This window comes from Leptonychotes weddellii, chromosome 8 (assembly GCF_054177405.1).
Source record: "Leptonychotes weddellii isolate Sample4059 chromosome 8, ASM5417740v2, whole genome shotgun sequence".
NCBI classification, from domain to species: domain Eukaryota; kingdom Metazoa; phylum Chordata; class Mammalia; order Carnivora; family Phocidae; genus Leptonychotes; species Leptonychotes weddellii.
In genome coordinates, this window is record NC_138376.1 from 101,117,928 (window position 1) to 101,135,423 (window position 17,496).

Below are 17,496 nucleotides of genomic sequence, written 5' to 3' on the forward strand. Positions count from 1 at the left end.
CCCAGGCCAATGTCCGTCACCATCTGTAGTGTCCAACCCATAAGAACTGTTCTCTGTTACAACCCAGTTAGCATACTGCCTGGAATACAGCAGACACTCGCTCAGATCGAGTAAGTAATCAGTTTATTCATTCAGCAGATTTTACCAATTACTTTTTAAGTTTTTTACAATTTTAATGCCGTATCCCGCTCCCCCAAATTAACAGTTTGTCTCTCAAAATCTGATAAACCCTAAACCAAAATGTAGGCTATATTTAAAAATATAAATACTTAAAAATTTTAAGATTATAAAAATTTAAAGAATCGCATCATTGGCTAGGTGAAAGTGCCAACCTGGAAAAGCAATTAATTTATTTTTAAAAATAGAGATTGCAGAATCACCATTTAACCATGATTTTATTAAGTTTATGCATTTCTATGTTATTTTCTTACATGGCTTCCAACTCATTTCATACAGTAAGTTCAAATCCACAGCAAAGGCAAAAACTTGCCAATCTGCCTTGATAGAAACATTAACCCATTTATTTGGAAACCTATGGTAAAAACTTTAAGCCGTTTCTAAAAGAATATGAAACTGTGCTCCTGCAATGCGATGAAATCTAGAGTCCTTCACTTGACAAAAATCTCTCATCCCAAAGATAAACCAAGAGATTTATGTATAAAATGATTGGGTAACTATTTTACATGTGTGGTACCTTTAAAACAATGTATTTGAAGACTGAAGTCATTAATAATAAAAATTAAAAATAAAACCAGTGGCTAGAATAGGAAAGACTGAAAGTATCTGATAAAAGTCATTTGATCCCAGATACCTCCATATTCCTAGGTAGCTCTAATAAATTGTTATGGATATGAGCAACATGTAGCTTACTTGATCTCTTAGAGACAAAATATAGATAGGGAGATGGGAGTTATAAAGTATCAATAGATTCATCATTAGAATCAAAATAAAACAATCTGAACCTCACTGCTTCTACTACGTCACTATGTAGGCTTGATCATGTTCAGATTTAATAGATTTGAGTCCACTTTCAAAGACAGATGTGTTTCCCTTTTCACCACCACGCACCTGGATTTCACTGAGTTACTGGTAAAGACCCTGGCACCTGATTAGACTGAGGTGCTGGAGACCCACTACTCATGGCTTGTGCAGGCACGGCAGCTGGCTCCATCTTGCTAATGTGTGTGATGAATCGAAGACGAAGTTTTAAAGCTGGTTTTAAATTACAGATAATCTTCTCTACCTAAGAAATAAACACATTAAAAAATATTTTAACCAGAGAACTTCAATTTCCCACTTTTTTTTAATAATTTTTTTTTAATAATTTTTTTTTAAAAGATTTTATTTATTTAGAGAGAGAGACAGCAAGAGAGGGAACACAGGCAGGGGGAGTGGGAGAGGGAGAAGCAGGCCTCTCGCCAAGCAGGAAGCCCAATGCGGGGCTTGATCCCAGGACGCTGGGACCATGACCTGAGCCAAAGGCAGACGCTTAACGACTGAGCCACCCAGGCGCCCTCAATTTCCCATCTTTAAAGATGTACTTTATACATATCAGGAGATAATAAAATCAGGGAGTGGAGTGGGCTGGATAAGAAGTTTCTTTCTGTGTTTTATGTTTTAACAAAAGCAAATAAAATTATTTCTTTCTTACATGAGCAAAAAAATGTGTTCTCCCTTACACACGTTATATATGTGCATATAATCTATATATGTCTACACTTACAAAAACATATTCACTTACTTAGCTAGCCAGTCATCCCACTGTCAAAAGCTAATATAGTTTACACTGGAAATTTTATGTATCCAACCAGTCCACCATCCTTTTTATTTTTCTTTTTTAATATATTTTTTTAAGATTTATTTATTTGAGAGAGAGAGAGAGAGAAAGAACAAGTGGGAGGGGCAAAGGGAGAGGGAAAGAGAATCTGAAGCAGACTCCACACTGAGCATGGAGCTGGACACGGGGCTCAATCTCACAAGATCACAACCTGAGCTGAAACCAAGAGTTGGACACTTAATTGACTGTACCACCCCCACCCAGGCATCCAGTTCACCTTCCTTTTAAAATGCCATCATCACAGAAGCATGAAGTATGATTATATTTTGAAGTTATTTGAGTAACTTATGTCTGTAACATTTATCTACAAAGCTAATTTTTTTGGTTTTGGTTTGTACTTGGAATTCAAACAAAATATTAGATCTACTTTTACTTAAAATACTTTAAAGAAATAAAAACATCAAGCAGTTCCATGGCTTTCTTAGCTTTACTCAAATGCTCTTTGACCTTACTAGGAAAGATCAGCCTATTAATAATTTTTCCTTTCTGTATTCCCTTGTGTCAAAGTTTCTCAAGCCCAAATATAAAGAATATGCTAAATCAAACACTTCTGTATTGTTTTCCACTCAACTTTGACAATCCTGCTGAGGCAATAAAGAAGTGAACATCCTCCCCACTCCATGTCCCTAGCTCCAAGGAAAGAACCCCGTAGACTAGGATCCATATGTTTATATGTCAGTTTACCTTCCTTTCCTGCCAGAGAAAGAAATAACATTAAGGTATGGAGGGGAGGTCACTTCACCTATCTGCCCTACCTCCACCCTTCTAAAAGAGCCAAGCCTCTGTTTCCTATAGAGATGAAATTCAGTTATGATTCAAGGACGTCCTTTCCACTTTCAGAAGACTTTACCAGGAAGTGGCTCTTAAGATGCTGAGTCTGAACGTGCTTCCCTTTAACTTCACTGGAGTTTATAGGCCTTTTGAAGTAACACAGAACAAATCTAATGCCTATTCCAAATGGCAACCCTCCAAATAGTGAGAACACAAACAATTCCCTAGGACTTTGAAAATTCAAGTTAAGTACCTCTAGTTCCTTCAAATACCCTTTATATGAATTATTCTCTTGATCCCCCTGGCTTCAGTCTTCTAGTTATGCTGCAATCTGTCCAACGTCCCCATAGTGTACCCTAGTCACTGTGAGAAAAGTGGGATCTCCTTCACTCATTACATAGTACCTCTCTGATCTTTTAAAAAGTAGACATTCTGTACTGTTTCTTGCGAATGAGATTACTATTAATCAACCACCTAGGTCTTTTCAGATGTCCTGCTGCAACTATCAAGGGGAAGAAGTGTGAGAAATTATAACATGTATTCACTAGTACTTGAATTATACATGCAGAATAATGTGTTCATGTAGCCTAAAAAGGTCTAATAATAACCTTTTCCCCTTAGAAGAAAAAAAAATAACAAAGTACTGAAACAAAAGTGTATCATCATATATTCAAGTTTTCTAAACTAAATATCATTAAAAGATAAAGTTAACTTACTTGTTCTTTTACGCTGTCACCAGTAAACATATACTTCATATGATACAGGAAGTCACAGATGGGATCCATGTAATTTAAGTGGGCACTACACTGGTCTACATTCAGCAACATGTCATAAAATGCCACTCCAATCTATTTAACAAATAATATAAAATTATTTAAGGGGGCAAATAAGGTTCAAGCATTTAGAATGATGTAGCTGGACTCCATTACAAGACTAACACAGAGGGATAACACGTTTGTTGAAGAACTGTCACTGATCATACAAACCTGTATGTGCACTGGATATACGATATGGTCTGCATTTTTTTTTTAAAGATTTATTTATTTATTTGAAAGAGAGAGAGAGAAAAAAAGTATGTGAGAGTGTGCATGTGAGTGGGGGAGGAGCAGATGGAAAGAATCTCAAGCAGACCTCCCACTGAGCAGGAAGCCTGATGTGGGGCTTGATCCCACTACCCTGAGATCAAATCTGAGCCGAAATGAAGAGTCGGATGCTTAACTGACTGAGCCACCCAGGCGCCCTGATAATGGTCTGCATTTACAAAGGAATCCAAAGTGCTACAAAATGTCCCCTAATAGGGCTTAAATGCAATTTCTCTTCATAACTCCGTAATGTCGTTTAAAATGAAGAGATAGACAATCTCCTTTCTAGAAACCATTTCTCAATGTCTAAATTGCAGTCTCAGGGATACTTTACGTTGTACCTTCTTGGTTCCATTTGGTGGCTCATACTTTAAGGTTCTATTCTTGTCTCATTTTCTTTTCTCTGCACTCTTGTTAGGTGACTGACTTCATCCATTCCCATGATTTTAATTAATTACTCTGTACTATAGGGCCAACTCTCAAATTCACTTCTCCATCCTTAACCCTCTTTTCAACCTTAAGAATGAGTATTTCCCATGCATTTCTAATTTAATACATCCCACATCAAACTCATTATAGACATACTAAGTTATGGGCACACTAAATCCTCTAGAATTGTTCTTAGATCCTGCTAAACTAATTTCACTACTAATGGTTATGATGATATACAGTTTGGAAAACAGTGGGAAAGAAACAACAATAGATCTTTTAGAACTTAATCTTATCACAGACAACCCAGGTTATATTTTACCTCTATCATACATCGAGTTCTCTCTTGCTGAAATCTTTGTAAAAATGGCCCCACAAGATGGTACACATAAAGCAGCTGGAATTCGGTCTTCACTATAGGAAGAAGGACTTCAGTGAGAAACCTAAAATTTGAAGATTAGCAAAATTTCTTTTCACTTCAAATCAGCTGAATTGTTTGAACTTTGTTGATACAGTCTACCCAGGCATTTCTAAAATTTGTAATTTTTTGTAAAGTTTCTTTTTCTAATTAATCTTACATTCTCACTGGCTATGATTTTCATTTGATTATCAAAATAAATTATTTCAGATTTAGGAGTCATTCTCAACAGTAAAATTACGGAATGACAGAATGTGAATTACAGGTATCCCCTGCCTGCTTTCTGAAAATTTGCTTTATGCCACTTTGCTTTTACAAAAGGCCTACATTATTATAGCAATGGCTTTTTTTTTTGGTAAAAAGCAAAAATTCTCTTTGGTTTTCTATTGATTAGCAAAAATAGGTACTAATGTAGGTTTTCTGTAAAAATGAATTGGCGTAACATGAACTTTCAGAAAGGGTGGGATACGCTTCACTTTATGTCATTTTGGCTTATGGAAGGTTTCATAGGAATACTCTACTTTTGAATAGCAGGAAAAACCAGTATTTGAAATAAAACGAGAATAACCAATCTAATATAAATGCCATTCTGAAGAAATCTGAATCTAATTACTACCAATTTTATAGTCAAGAAAAATAATCAGAAAATAGGTTAATATGAGTTATTCAGTTCAAAATGCACCTTTTGGGATATATTCTGGAAAAAGCCTGCATCTGACTAAACCTCCTGAAACTGTAATGGAAAACTAGATGCCAGACTATTTCTTTGCACATACAAATTAATTTTTTCAAACAATTCTGAAATAAAGGAACTTTCTCATTATCTAGAAATTCTACTTAATTAAAACTCACTTTGCAAGTTATTCTACTGAATGAGATACATACCTCCTGTGTAAATGAGATTAAAAAAACACAAAATGAAAAAGCCCAATTCACTTAAGAAATCATAATACCTACTTGGGAATGAGAGAAAGTTGCCCAATGCTAGAATGGTGCCACACAGCATGTGCGAGAGCTAACGTATAGCTGCAGCTCATCTCGGAGTAGGATTGATGACAAGCAGTGAAGTCAAATAGGCGGAATGGATAGCCAACCCACTCTGACTCGGTTGTCAAGCTGGGACTGCTGATTACACTCACAATTCGATCATGCAGGACAATCCAATATGGCTCCTTTAAAATCAGAGGAAAGCCTGATGAAAAATACCCTTATCCGGTATTCCACCCCCTTTCCAATATTCCACTCCAAAGCCTAAAATCATGGCACTTTCTCATTCTTCAAAGTTTTACTTATCTAGCTTGTGTTTTTGTGTAATGGAGATTTTGAAAGCAAAAGTAGGTGGCTTCATAGTAAGTCAAATTAAGTCAATAAGAACCTGGGGATAAGTGTCTGTGAGTTAGAGAGCTCTATACATGTGTCTGCCCCGTTCATTTAGTGTCTGATATTTACTATACAGTAAATTGTTTTTACCAATATCTATTATACAGACAACACTAGTACACATAAATAACTCAGAAATAAATACATATATTTTGGAGGTGTGTAAGGAAAAAAATGATTGATTTGGAGAGGTGAATAATCAAGTTTGGAGAGCACAGGGTTAGACAATGTTATTGAAAGATACTGCAACAGTCAACTATTGCCAACAGTCAACTGAGTAGACACATGTGAGGTCACAGAAGGGGTCACTGAAGAAGCAGGACCTAAGCTGGCAAAGACTGAACAGGCTTTAGAGAAGCTAACAGAAGGAAGAGGGGTTCTGCATGTCTCATTACGCCACACATCAGAAGTACTTAAAACATATTTCAACAAGCATTATTTGCATGAGCAAAGGCTCAATACGTAACATGTTAAGTGGTCAAAAGTAGATCAGATTTTAATGTCAAAGTAAGGTTGGATAGATAAGATGGGACCGAAGGATGCAGTGACCCATAGGTCAGGTAGGTTTTTAGATCTCAGGCAGAAGGCAAAGAAAATACTCACTGCAGGTTTCTGAAGCAGTAATACTATAAAAACTTAAAAAATACAGAAATACTTCCTTAATTGTGTGTTGTCCTCGTACAGGGCATCTTACATGCATCTTATTCTTGTGGCCGACAGGGGACAACTGCATTCCATTACTATGTACAAATCACAGTTATTAACTCACTGGTAACGCAGTGATGATCAGTCCAATTGCATTCATCCATGCTGTAATATTCTCTCTTGGCACTAACGGCTGACTTTAAGTGAAGAAAAAAAGAATAAAAAATGTGAAATTACAAAAATACTTTTATATGGTTCATAATGGATCTTATTTTGAGAATTTATATAATTCAGGGCTAACAACTGACCTACTCCAAAAAAACTACAATGAATTTTTATTGAGTAAAAATTTAATATACCCAAAAGGTAAGTAAGGCTTTTCTTAGTTGTCTCCTTTAACAATGGTTGCTGGGATGAAAGACTATTTCTACTTATTTATACTTCTCCAATCATTACCCCCTACTTTATGTTGATCTTCAAGAAAGGAATCTTGAAAAACTATCTTTGGTGAGATGTTAACATTATTCCTAACTTTATTAAATGTCAAACAGCTACTGAAGAGTAGAGGTGGGAACAAACCCAGGTCTTCTGACACTGTCCAGGGTTCACTCCATTACATCTGTATCACAAAGATAAAATCTGGGGCCAAAAGACAATTACCATCCCATATGCATCAGCCTTGGGACAACAGGTTTGTCTAACAGTTCCAAATAAAATATCATTCTTTTTACAAATAAACAATGAATCTTATCACATGAAACAGAATACACACCTTTTCAGGACGACATTTAGAAGCGCATTTCCAACATCTTCACCTGAAACAGCCAAGGCCATGAGCTCCACACAAGTAACATGCAGTGCATGCGCAGCTGGGTTGGGAAACTCATTGAATCTCCAGTCGCAGTTTGGGAAAGGACCAGGAGATTTGCCAGCCATCGGTGCAGATGGTTAAAGCAGTAACTGCTTATTTTGAGATTAATGGCTCACATTTGTAGTGCTTCATAGTTTTAAAAGTGTTTCATGTGTAAATACCTCATTTTATTACCAATTTATCTGATTATAAGCCCCCAAGCAGTGACTGAACAGAAATTAAGAGGCAAATAAGAACCAAATACACATCAGTTTGACATAACTGAAATGTACTAACAGCAACCATGTGATTAACCACAAGGTATAAATGGCAGCTCTTGTGCTTTTATAACTGACAAGATAGCTAGAGAGGCAACCAGAGTAGCCCCAGGCTTCATCCACCTATTTCTTTTAATAGTTATAAGACAGTTGATAAGAACATTACTTTATAATGAGTAAATCTTTTACTTCAGGAAACAAATGCCTTCACACAGGAAAACAAATCACAGCCATTTACGTAAAATTGCTCTACCTAGTAAACAGTGGCATGGTGTACAGACATAGTAAGCACAGTGTGCTAATAACTTAAAACATGAAATCAAAATAAAGAAATAAAAATACATATACAGCAGCCTTTTCATTAAAAAAGAAAGTTTTATTATTATCTATTAGTATTTTTTTAAAGGACCTAAGGATTTATTTAAAGCAACAAAATTCTATGTTCTCCAGTAGCCAACAGATGCATTTACTACAACAAAGAGTACTTTTTTTAGAAATAAGAATTTTTTTCTTTGCAACAACCTCATTAGGTCTGTTTTTAGATATAACATTTAATGGAGTGAATGTCTGCCTATCTGGCAGCTAACTTGCTGCTGCTAATTTAAGATTTCAAAACCTCTACAAAAGTAAAACTAAAAATGATCATAAAAAAAACAAGTTTTGGAATATATAAAAATATTACTTTGAAAGGATAATATGTGTTCTCACAAATCAACATATAGTTATTTCTGAAGGGTCTGGAAAAATCACAATGAAAAGGATATTATCTACTAGTCTGCCAATCAATCTGCAATAGTAGGAGTCATCTGGGACCCAAGGATTTTCTTCTCGTGCATTCATGCCACACTTCAGGTATGTGTCACTTAGACACCAGCCTTGCGGTCGGTTATCCTTGAGTGAGCCAATGATGGCATGGACAAGCTTTCGCTTGAGATGTGGGCGTTCTCTCAGGTGCATTTCATAATAGTGCAGAGTATTATACAAATAAGTCACAGGGCGATCTGCCAAGAAGAAAACAGATCATCACAACGTTAATCTGGTTACCCACAATGAAAAACTAACCCCATTTTTCAAGATTACCAAAAAATAGCTCAGAAGCTCATGAAACTATTTCACATGCTCGGCAATTGCATACAACGAGTATTTTTATTTTAGGACAAGGCAGAAGGCTTCTAATAACATATACATATTATGTAAAGGAATATCCATTGCAGCTCTGTTTACATTCGCAAAAGATTAGAATAGTCTAAATGGTCAAAACAAGGTATATCATGGCATGTGTGGCATGAATGAGTTTTTTATGTACTGATACAAAGTAATCAATCCTAACACATCATAAAGGCATTAAAAATAAGGTGCAGAACAATGTGCATATCCTATATTATTTATGTGGGGAAAAAAAACGAACCCCAGAATATCTAAGGAAGGATACACAAGAAACTGGTAACAGTGGTCTCCTAGAGAAAGAAACTGGCCAGCTGGAGGTCATGATGGGGTTAACTACTTTTCACTGCATACCCTTCTCTACCATGTGGATGTTACCTAATTCCCCCACCCCCCAAAAAAAGTTTTTTAAAGTAATGCTTGCTTGAACTTCATACCTATTCTGTAGTGCTAAAATGCAATTTGGATTTCTGGTTAGGAGGAAGACATCTTAGACAAAGGACTGAGAAGAACTCCCCTCCCCCCGCCCCGCCCCCGAGAAATACACTTAGTCCCCACAGTGGCTCTAGGCCTTTCACGCTCCTGTCGCTGACTCCACCATTCTCTGGTCACCTGGTTTAAAACTTCAGAGTTGTCTTTGACTTCTTTCCTTCTATATTCTCCCCACAAGCAGCCAATCAAGTCCTCTTCCTTCTTCCTTGACTATCTGTCCCTTCCTTCTCATTTCCAATGTCATCATAGTTGTTTAGGTACTAATCATATAACTGAATTTTTTGACAGAAGTCTTTGAAATGGCTTCTTCCTTCCAAAACATGCTGCCAACTACAACTAGATTTATCTTTCTAAAGTGTCGCTTTCTATGCCATGACCTTACTCAGTAACTTCTAGCTGACTCTTGATTATCTGCAGGTTATAAGAGCAAAACTTCTCAGCCTGGCACTTCTAGTGATCTAACTGTTGGGTACAAAGTTTAAATTCTCAATTTAGCCAATGAGGAGACTGTCTTCAAAATGCTATGATTTTTTCAAAGGATTCCTTCTGCCTAGGATGTTCTCTTTTCCTTCCTGTTTATATAAATCACATGTATCAACAGCTCGAATCCTATCATCTAGGAAGCCTACTGAGTTAGTTCATAGTAACATAGTCTGTTCTGAACTCAGATCATACCCTTCTCCTTCTCTACTCACTTGGCAACTAATCACACACTACGTAAAAGGGGGCATCTCTTGCATATCACTTTTATTTCTACTTTTTAATACATTTGCCATGACCTACCTATTCATATTTTTATGTCATCTATTTTACACTTTATGGCATTGCTATATAGCACTTATTCTCAAAACACTTTTATTGAAAAACAATTAAAATAAAATCTTTAGAACCATGATTACCCATATAGTCATGCCCAGACTACTTTTGTTTATTATTAGATGGAATTAAAATTTGAAAAAGCTTACCATGAAATTTATATAAGCCACCAAGGTGATCTAGCAGAGTCTCCAGTGACTTGGAAACTGGAAGCAACTCTAAAAATCTGTGGATTACTATATCAAATACTGGGAGAAATCGAAGACACACATTTCCAAAATAGATGGGTAGATACGGAGACTGGATCTGCACAGGAGGATCAACCTGTTCCGCCAGGCCCTCAAAATATAGTTTCTCAGGGTATTTCTGTGGAAGTGAATAAATGGCCAATGTTCAGGGCATCTTTTTTTATTCTCTTAAAAAAATAAAGCTAAATAAACTTGTCATTTTTAAAAGAATATGAAACCATGTTTGTTTTTGCAATGCAATGAAATAAATCTAGAGTGCTTTACTTAACAAAAATATTATCCCAAAGACATACCAAAAGAGATTTATGTATAAAAGAATTTGTAATAACCCTTTCATTTTTTAAGTACTCACGTCTACTAAAACTGCAGTTTCAATAAATCCCTAACATAGAGATACTCTAGAACCTTGAGGCAGTTTAGAGAGCTAATTTCCTTCTATACAGATTAGAGAGAAAACAGTAGAACCACAGAGAAAACAGCCAAACCAATTAGCCAAATACCTAAGAATGACGTAAACAAGATTCACTGAAGCACTGATTTGAATTAGTACCTTGTGATAATTCATGTGCTTGGTGTGCCAGTCATTCTGTAGCCAGTGTTCTGGAGAATTTTCCTTCACAAAGTCACTTACTCGATTTCTAAAATCATTTGGTTTGAGTAACAGCAACTGAATTATGAAATAACAAACCTGGGCTTCATTTCCTTCATGACTACGCATGGCCTTTGGAGAACAACAGAAAAATGATATTACAATGTCTGACCTGTGCAAAAGCATGGGTCTGCTACTAGATAGTCTGTATTTAAAGACAGTAATCTCTCACTATTATTAGAATTTTATTATATGTCAAGTCTACCCCTAACCAACTGTTCAGAATTCCCTAAACATATCTGACTTTCTTGCCCATTTTTGGTTCTCACCATTCCTTCTGCCCAAAGTGTCCCTCTTTTTTCTTTTGTTGAAATTCAATCCATCCTTCAAGATCTCTCACCTAGATAGATGTGGTCTCTCATTGTTCCCTGGCGATATTTTCCTTACACCTCTATCTTATCCTTCTATTTTACTGATTTATAGATTTAGCTTATTTCTCCTCCTATGTCATAACCATATTTATATTTATGTTCCATAGCTAAGAGGTTAATGTTAATCAAATAAGCCACCCCAAATATCACCATTATAGTTTTAAAAAAAGTAGCATTTTCCAGCCTGGTTCAGTGTCTTCTCTTAAAATTTTGCCTGAAATAGACACCAACTGAAGAGGAAAAATAATTTGGGGAATACTGGGTGGCTATGAGAAACATTCAGTTCTGAATATGGCTGCCAAAGTATACAGAAATGATTATTAGCACTCTACAAAGAAAATCAATGGCTTTTTTTTTAAACCACTTCCTGCTTCTAGTGGGAGCCTTTGGGAATCAACTCAGGGTCTAATTGCTTGTACTTTTACAGCATCACAAGGCCAGGACCATGACTGTCTTATTTACTTCTATACTTTCTATGCATAGAACACAGCAGATATTTAATACACACTTGCTGAATGAATGAAGACACTGGGAAATCTCTAGTTCCTTAGGGAAGTGACAGCAATGCTTGATTATCGTATAATTTCCTTAAATCTTTAGAAGCAATATAGCTACATTAATATAAGATCTGTCAGTCACACACCTTGATCCAAAAGAGAATGAAGCAGCTTAGAAACTTATTCTTAAATAAGCGTATTCTTACCAGGCAGAGAATTAATCTGTCCAGTGTAACAATGTTATACTTCCATACCATGTCATTAAGAATTTCAATGCATTTGTTGAGTTGTTGACCCCCAGCTGACGTAGAGAACTCATATACTAAGAAATCTGCAAATGTTCTCACATGGGCTACCAAGGCCCTGGCTCCAATTCTTTCTAACACTCTAGAAAACCAAGAATAAATAGTAAGTTATATTGCTATATGGTATAATGGTTTGTCAAATGGAATGCAGATGTAGGTTTCTGGCTTACCTATAGCCAATCTGATTAATATGATCTGTTTCCAAGAGCATTTTCCAGAGAAGACAAAGGAAGAGAGGAGGAGAGCCTTGCATAGAGAAGTGGGTAATGATGTCATTTTCATTGGTCATTGACTTCCACTTCCTATATTCCTCCTCCACATTTTTTTTCAGATTAAAACGGCTTTCCTGAGGTACATTATTTTGCTTGAAGAATGCCTAAAAGGAAGATCAGAAGTTTACTTCAAGGGTTATACTAAAAAGAAGAGCATTGGCTATAGAGTCAAGAAACCATTCTAGGCTTGATTCTGACACTAATAAACTCTATGTGACCTCAAGCAACTTAGTAATCAAGACTGAATTTCTATAATGGGAAAACACACAGGCTTGACTAGATTATCTCTAAGATTCCTTTCCTAGATTTCCTAAGCAGAAATTCCAAGCAAGCCTGAATTCAAAGCTTCCTCAATCACCTGTTGATACTTCTGTTCATCTTTAAAAAAAAAAAAAGAAATTTATGTACCTTTTGGTTACATATTTTATTATCTCTATAAGGAAAATCCATTATACTATCTCAGACCACCAATCAGCATCACCTGGGACCTGTAAGAAATGTAGACTTGGACCCCATTCTAGACCTACTGAATTGGAAGTTCAGCAGTCTATCTGAACAAGCCCTCTAGGTAATTCTGATAAGTTTGCTCTAACTCTATTGGAAGTTCTAGAAAGCAGATGTTCATTATGCTTTTAAACTTTTCTCTGAAAAGTAGAGGACAGATGAGGTTTTCCTTTCTCCATATTATAAAAGCCAAGTTTATAGTCTTTCTGTGTGATTAAAAAAAATTCAGTCAAGTGTAACAATGTGTATTCTGTGAAGCTTTGTTAAGCTGTATTTCTCCCCATTTCAGTTCTAAGAGAGAGAAACCTTTTTTTCAGGTGATATGTTCATTCTCACAAGGTTCTAAGACTGTTAACTAATAAGACAAAACCAAAATTATATTTTTAGGAACATATCCAATCCTGGAGTACGACAGGGAACAACTCAAGAGACTTTGGAATAGCAAAAGATTTTTTAAAAAAAGAAATAAAAGTTAATTTCCTTTGGATATCACTAAAACAAGCTCTCTAGAATAATACTAAATGGGAAGAAATGAATTAATGGGAAAGAATGATTTCATATATATTAAATGGAAGAATGATTTTGTATACATTCAATATGTAATTCAAGACCAAATTACCTGCAGTGGGCCTGGAAAACAGCTAAGAGTGTGTGACGCCCAGTTATGAGGAGTAAAACTCATGATGGTCTGAAGTATGTCTTTACACCAAGTTCCCTGAATTGAATCAGAGCCTGTAAAAAAATCTAAACATAAACAAACAGATGTAATCCAGATATAAATGACCCACAATTCATAACTATCACAGAGAAAGTAACAATTATGTAAACCCATTGAATTTCACTGCAATACACTCACTGCTTAGCTAGTTATATTCAGTTTAAACCTATATTCTCTTAGTTTATAAATGATTTGAATTATTACATTAGTAAAATGAACACAATTTTTGAAAAGAAGACAAAAGACATTGCAATCTTTTTTTTTTTTTATTTAAGTAGGCTCCACACCCAGCGTGGAGCCCAACATGGGACTTGAAATCATGACCCTAAGATTAAGACCTGAGCTGAGATCAAGAGTTGGACGCTTAATGGACTGAGACACCCAGGTGCTCCTGCAATCTTTTTTTTTTTTTTAAGGTTACAGAGCACCAATGATCTAACAGTGATACAGGCCCACCACGATTGCTCATGTAGTTCACTCTGACAATGAGGTATCAGCACTTTATTGAGCCAAGGAAACAGAATTAAGAAAGTAGGTATCTTTTCTAGTGGTTGAAACAGCTATAAGACTTTAACTCTTTAAATCAAGAAGGTTAATTTATGTAAAATAAGATAGTTTACACAGATGTATTTGAGGTTGCTAAATTCAATAACTATTTCTTTAAAACAGCAGTTCTCAAAGTGTGGTCTGCAGATTCTGTGGGTCCCCAATATCCTTTTAAGGATTCGATGACATCAAAACTATTAAAATAATACTACTAAGATAATACTGATCTTTTCACTGTGTTGATATGTGCACTGATGCAGCAAAGGTAAAATGGTAAGTAAAACTGCTGGCCCTCAGAACAATCAAACAGTGGCACCAGACTATACTAACAGCCATTGTAATCTTCACCACACTCTCAGGGCGGGTGGGGGGAGTAGGGGGGAAGTGCCAGTTTTACTCAAGACTATTCTTAAAGTAGTGAAAAGGACTATATCCTAGCCCTTAAGTACATCTAATCTTATGTTGTGATAAAAGTATGCATAAAGTGTCCTAGCTACACATCAAAGTACGATGGGTATCCTAAGTAAAAGTACTTGTGCAATTGTTTGAATATCGAGTTAAATTGCTTCTTGGCCTTTTGGCTAAGATCAAGTGTGGAATATCGAGTTAAATAAGCTCTTTTTTTTTATGGAATTCCATTTTTACTTGAAAGAACATCTGACAGAAAACTACAGTTATTCGGACTTGGGCATTAAGCAGAAATTTTCTTGAAAATTAACAAAGGGAGCCTGTTACTTCAAGGAAAACAAATGACCATATCTTTTGCCAATGATAAAATCTGACTTTTCAAATGAAAAATCAAAATTTTGGAAAATTTATATCCACTACTATAAGCCTGATAGTTTTCTAAAACTTAACGATTTTCCTAATGAAATTTGCAGTGATACTAACAAATGTAATTTTATGATACTGTATAATGAAGTGTGCCAACATTTTAAGATCTACATAACTCAGTGAACCAAAGCTTTCCAAAAACTAATTCATAGTTATAAAATATACATGAATTAAAAAAATCCATTAGGTGTGCAAAACAGACCAAAGGATTATAATGTAATAGAGTACAAAAAGTTAACTGATAGAACTTCGATTCTACAGTGCAACTAAGTTTAAGAAACCATTACTTGTCCAATTTTGTGTGACATCAAAGAATATTGACAATTACTGGAAAAGGCCATTAAAATACTCCTCCCCTTTCCAACCTCATACCTGTGTGGGGCCATATTTTTTTTCAGTTCTAAAATAACATATTGCAATAAATGAAATGTAGAAGTAAATATAAGATCCAGCAAAGCTTCTTTTACATCAGATATTAAAGAGAGATGCAAAAAATGTGAAACAGTGGTGCCTTTTCTCACTAAAGTTTTGTTCTAGAGAATATATAGTTTATTTTTCACAAAAAAATATGCCATTTATGTTAATATGTAACAAGTTCATCATTTTTAAGTGAATCAAAAAATATTAAAAAAGCATCCAACTAATAATACAGTGCATATTAACTAAATTGAATTTAAATAAAAAAATTTTTAAAAAGCATGTATCTTAATATCTAATAAAGTAAATATTGATATAACCCATATAAATGAAAATCTTTGGGAATTTCTTTTTTTAAGAGTGTAAAGTGGTCCTGAGACCAAAAATGTCAAGAACCACTACTTAAAAATGATGTAAAATGGCTGAAAACTGAAGCTCAACTCAGTTAAAATGATAGTACATAGAAGAACCTCCATTAATGATTAAAGGTATTAAACAACTATTTTTTTTTAAACAAATGAAATGGATATTTTCAGTATGTTATCCCCTTAATAATCAGCAGGAACACTGCATGCTCTAATTCATCTGTTTTTGTTGGTGATAATCACCATATTCACTGTTACCTGTTACGTGAGTTGCTCTAGCTAAGGTCAATATCAAGGCTCGGTTCAGCTCTTCAGATTCTGCGGATAGCACCGTTTTGGGATCACTCAGGAAGCGTGTGAACTGTGGCTGTACCTCTGAGCTCCCTAATGCTGTTATAAGCCTAAGTGCAGTGCTCTCAACACTGAAAGGTGGGAGAACAAAAAGAAATGAAAAAATTAAGTTGCATATAAAATTTTAGAATTTTAGAATTAAACCTAATTCTAGGTTAATTAAAATGGAAAAAAACATGCAAACTATGAATTCCTCTTCTTTGATTAAAAAAACACCCTCCTCCTTTATGTGAAAATGAGCTTTGTTTAATTTGTTTTAAAAACCTGAGGTGCCAAAAAAAAAAAAAAACCAAAAGCAAAAAAACCGAGGTGCCAAATTTTATAGCAAAACCGACATTATTTACACATTTGAAAAAGATAGCTTGTAGCTTATAGGACTAAACAATTTCACCTGGATATACAGCATTTCAAAAATTACATTTTTCAATCAAATATATTTTCACTTAGAGCAAAATCAAAGTGACATGATAATAACCTTAATCTGAAGTGTATTTAAATCCAATATTCTTAAGGGCTAAATTAGAACATTTTGTCAAAAGCCTCGGAAGTACTTATTCTCAGGCCAAAGAGCACTAGGTGAGGATTGAACTACCTTAATAACTTCTTATTTAAAAAGCTGTCCTCTACTTCTTCTGTACTGGAAATAAAAGACTCTAGAAGCAGAGGAGATTTATGACATATGAATACAAATACTATAAAGGATTAAGTTCCCCATGTTCAACAAAGTTTCTAAGAAATCTTAAGGAAAGACCGTCATCCAAGAGCTCACCAGAGATGGAGCTGGTTCTGGTTGGTTTGTGCAACTGCGGCTAGAGTATGAAGATGGCTCAGGAGCTGCACTCTATAATGAGGCTGGATGTGGTGCATCCGGTAGCTGAACATCTCAAGAAGTGTGTGTAAGATCCCCCATGCATGGGACTTGAAAACAGTTGGTAAAAGTTGACCTTGAGGAATAAGACAATTTAAGGTACCAATTATAAAAGCTATGAATTAAAAGTACTGAAGAAAAGTCACATGGAGTAAAATCTACATAAAGATTTGATCATGAACACACACACACACACGCAGACTCTTTCCAAATTTTCTCCATTAATTTCTCCTTTAATGGCAAGGGAAAAAAATCTGTATCTTAATTAGAATACCAAGTCTGCTTTTTTTTGGCTGGAATATGACAAATGATACTCAAGTTCATCTGAAAAAATGAGACAACATATGAAAAAAAAATTACCCTTCCTCACTTCAGTTGTCTTTTATTTT

At 35.2% G+C, this 17,496-nt stretch overlaps 1 protein-coding gene across 4 annotated transcripts in view; it reads right to left on the reverse strand.

Moving 5' to 3' along the window:
- Nucleotides 1-376: 376 nt before the first annotated feature.
- The window catches only part of MED23 (mediator complex subunit 23), a 41,080-nt gene continuing 23,960 nt past the window's right edge, over nt 377-17,496 (reverse strand). For 3 of the 4 annotated variants that reach the window (XM_006739658.3, XM_006739659.3, XM_081828998.1), the window contains 14 exons: nt 17,009-17,183; nt 16,147-16,310; nt 13,628-13,752; nt 12,403-12,608; nt 12,134-12,314; nt 10,961-11,131; nt 10,312-10,528; nt 8,455-8,691; nt 7,335-7,500; nt 6,687-6,759; nt 5,495-5,709; nt 4,442-4,562; nt 3,325-3,456; nt 377-1,243 (listed from right to left, as the gene is read on the reverse strand). In XM_006739658.3, the coding sequence (XP_006739721.1) occupies nt 1,076-1,243; nt 3,325-3,456; nt 4,442-4,562; nt 5,495-5,709; nt 6,687-6,759; nt 7,335-7,500; nt 8,455-8,691; nt 10,312-10,528; nt 10,961-11,131; nt 12,134-12,314; nt 12,403-12,608; nt 13,628-13,752; nt 16,147-16,310; nt 17,009-17,183 (2,351 nt within the window). In that variant the 3' untranslated portion in view covers nt 377-1,075. The remainder of the gene's footprint in view (nt 1,244-3,324; nt 3,457-4,441; nt 4,563-5,494; nt 5,710-6,686; nt 6,760-7,334; nt 7,501-8,454; nt 8,692-10,311; nt 10,529-10,960; nt 11,132-12,133; nt 12,315-12,402; nt 12,609-13,627; nt 13,753-16,146; nt 16,311-17,008; nt 17,184-17,496) is intronic. The other variant, XR_004077663.2, reaches the window with a different exon arrangement.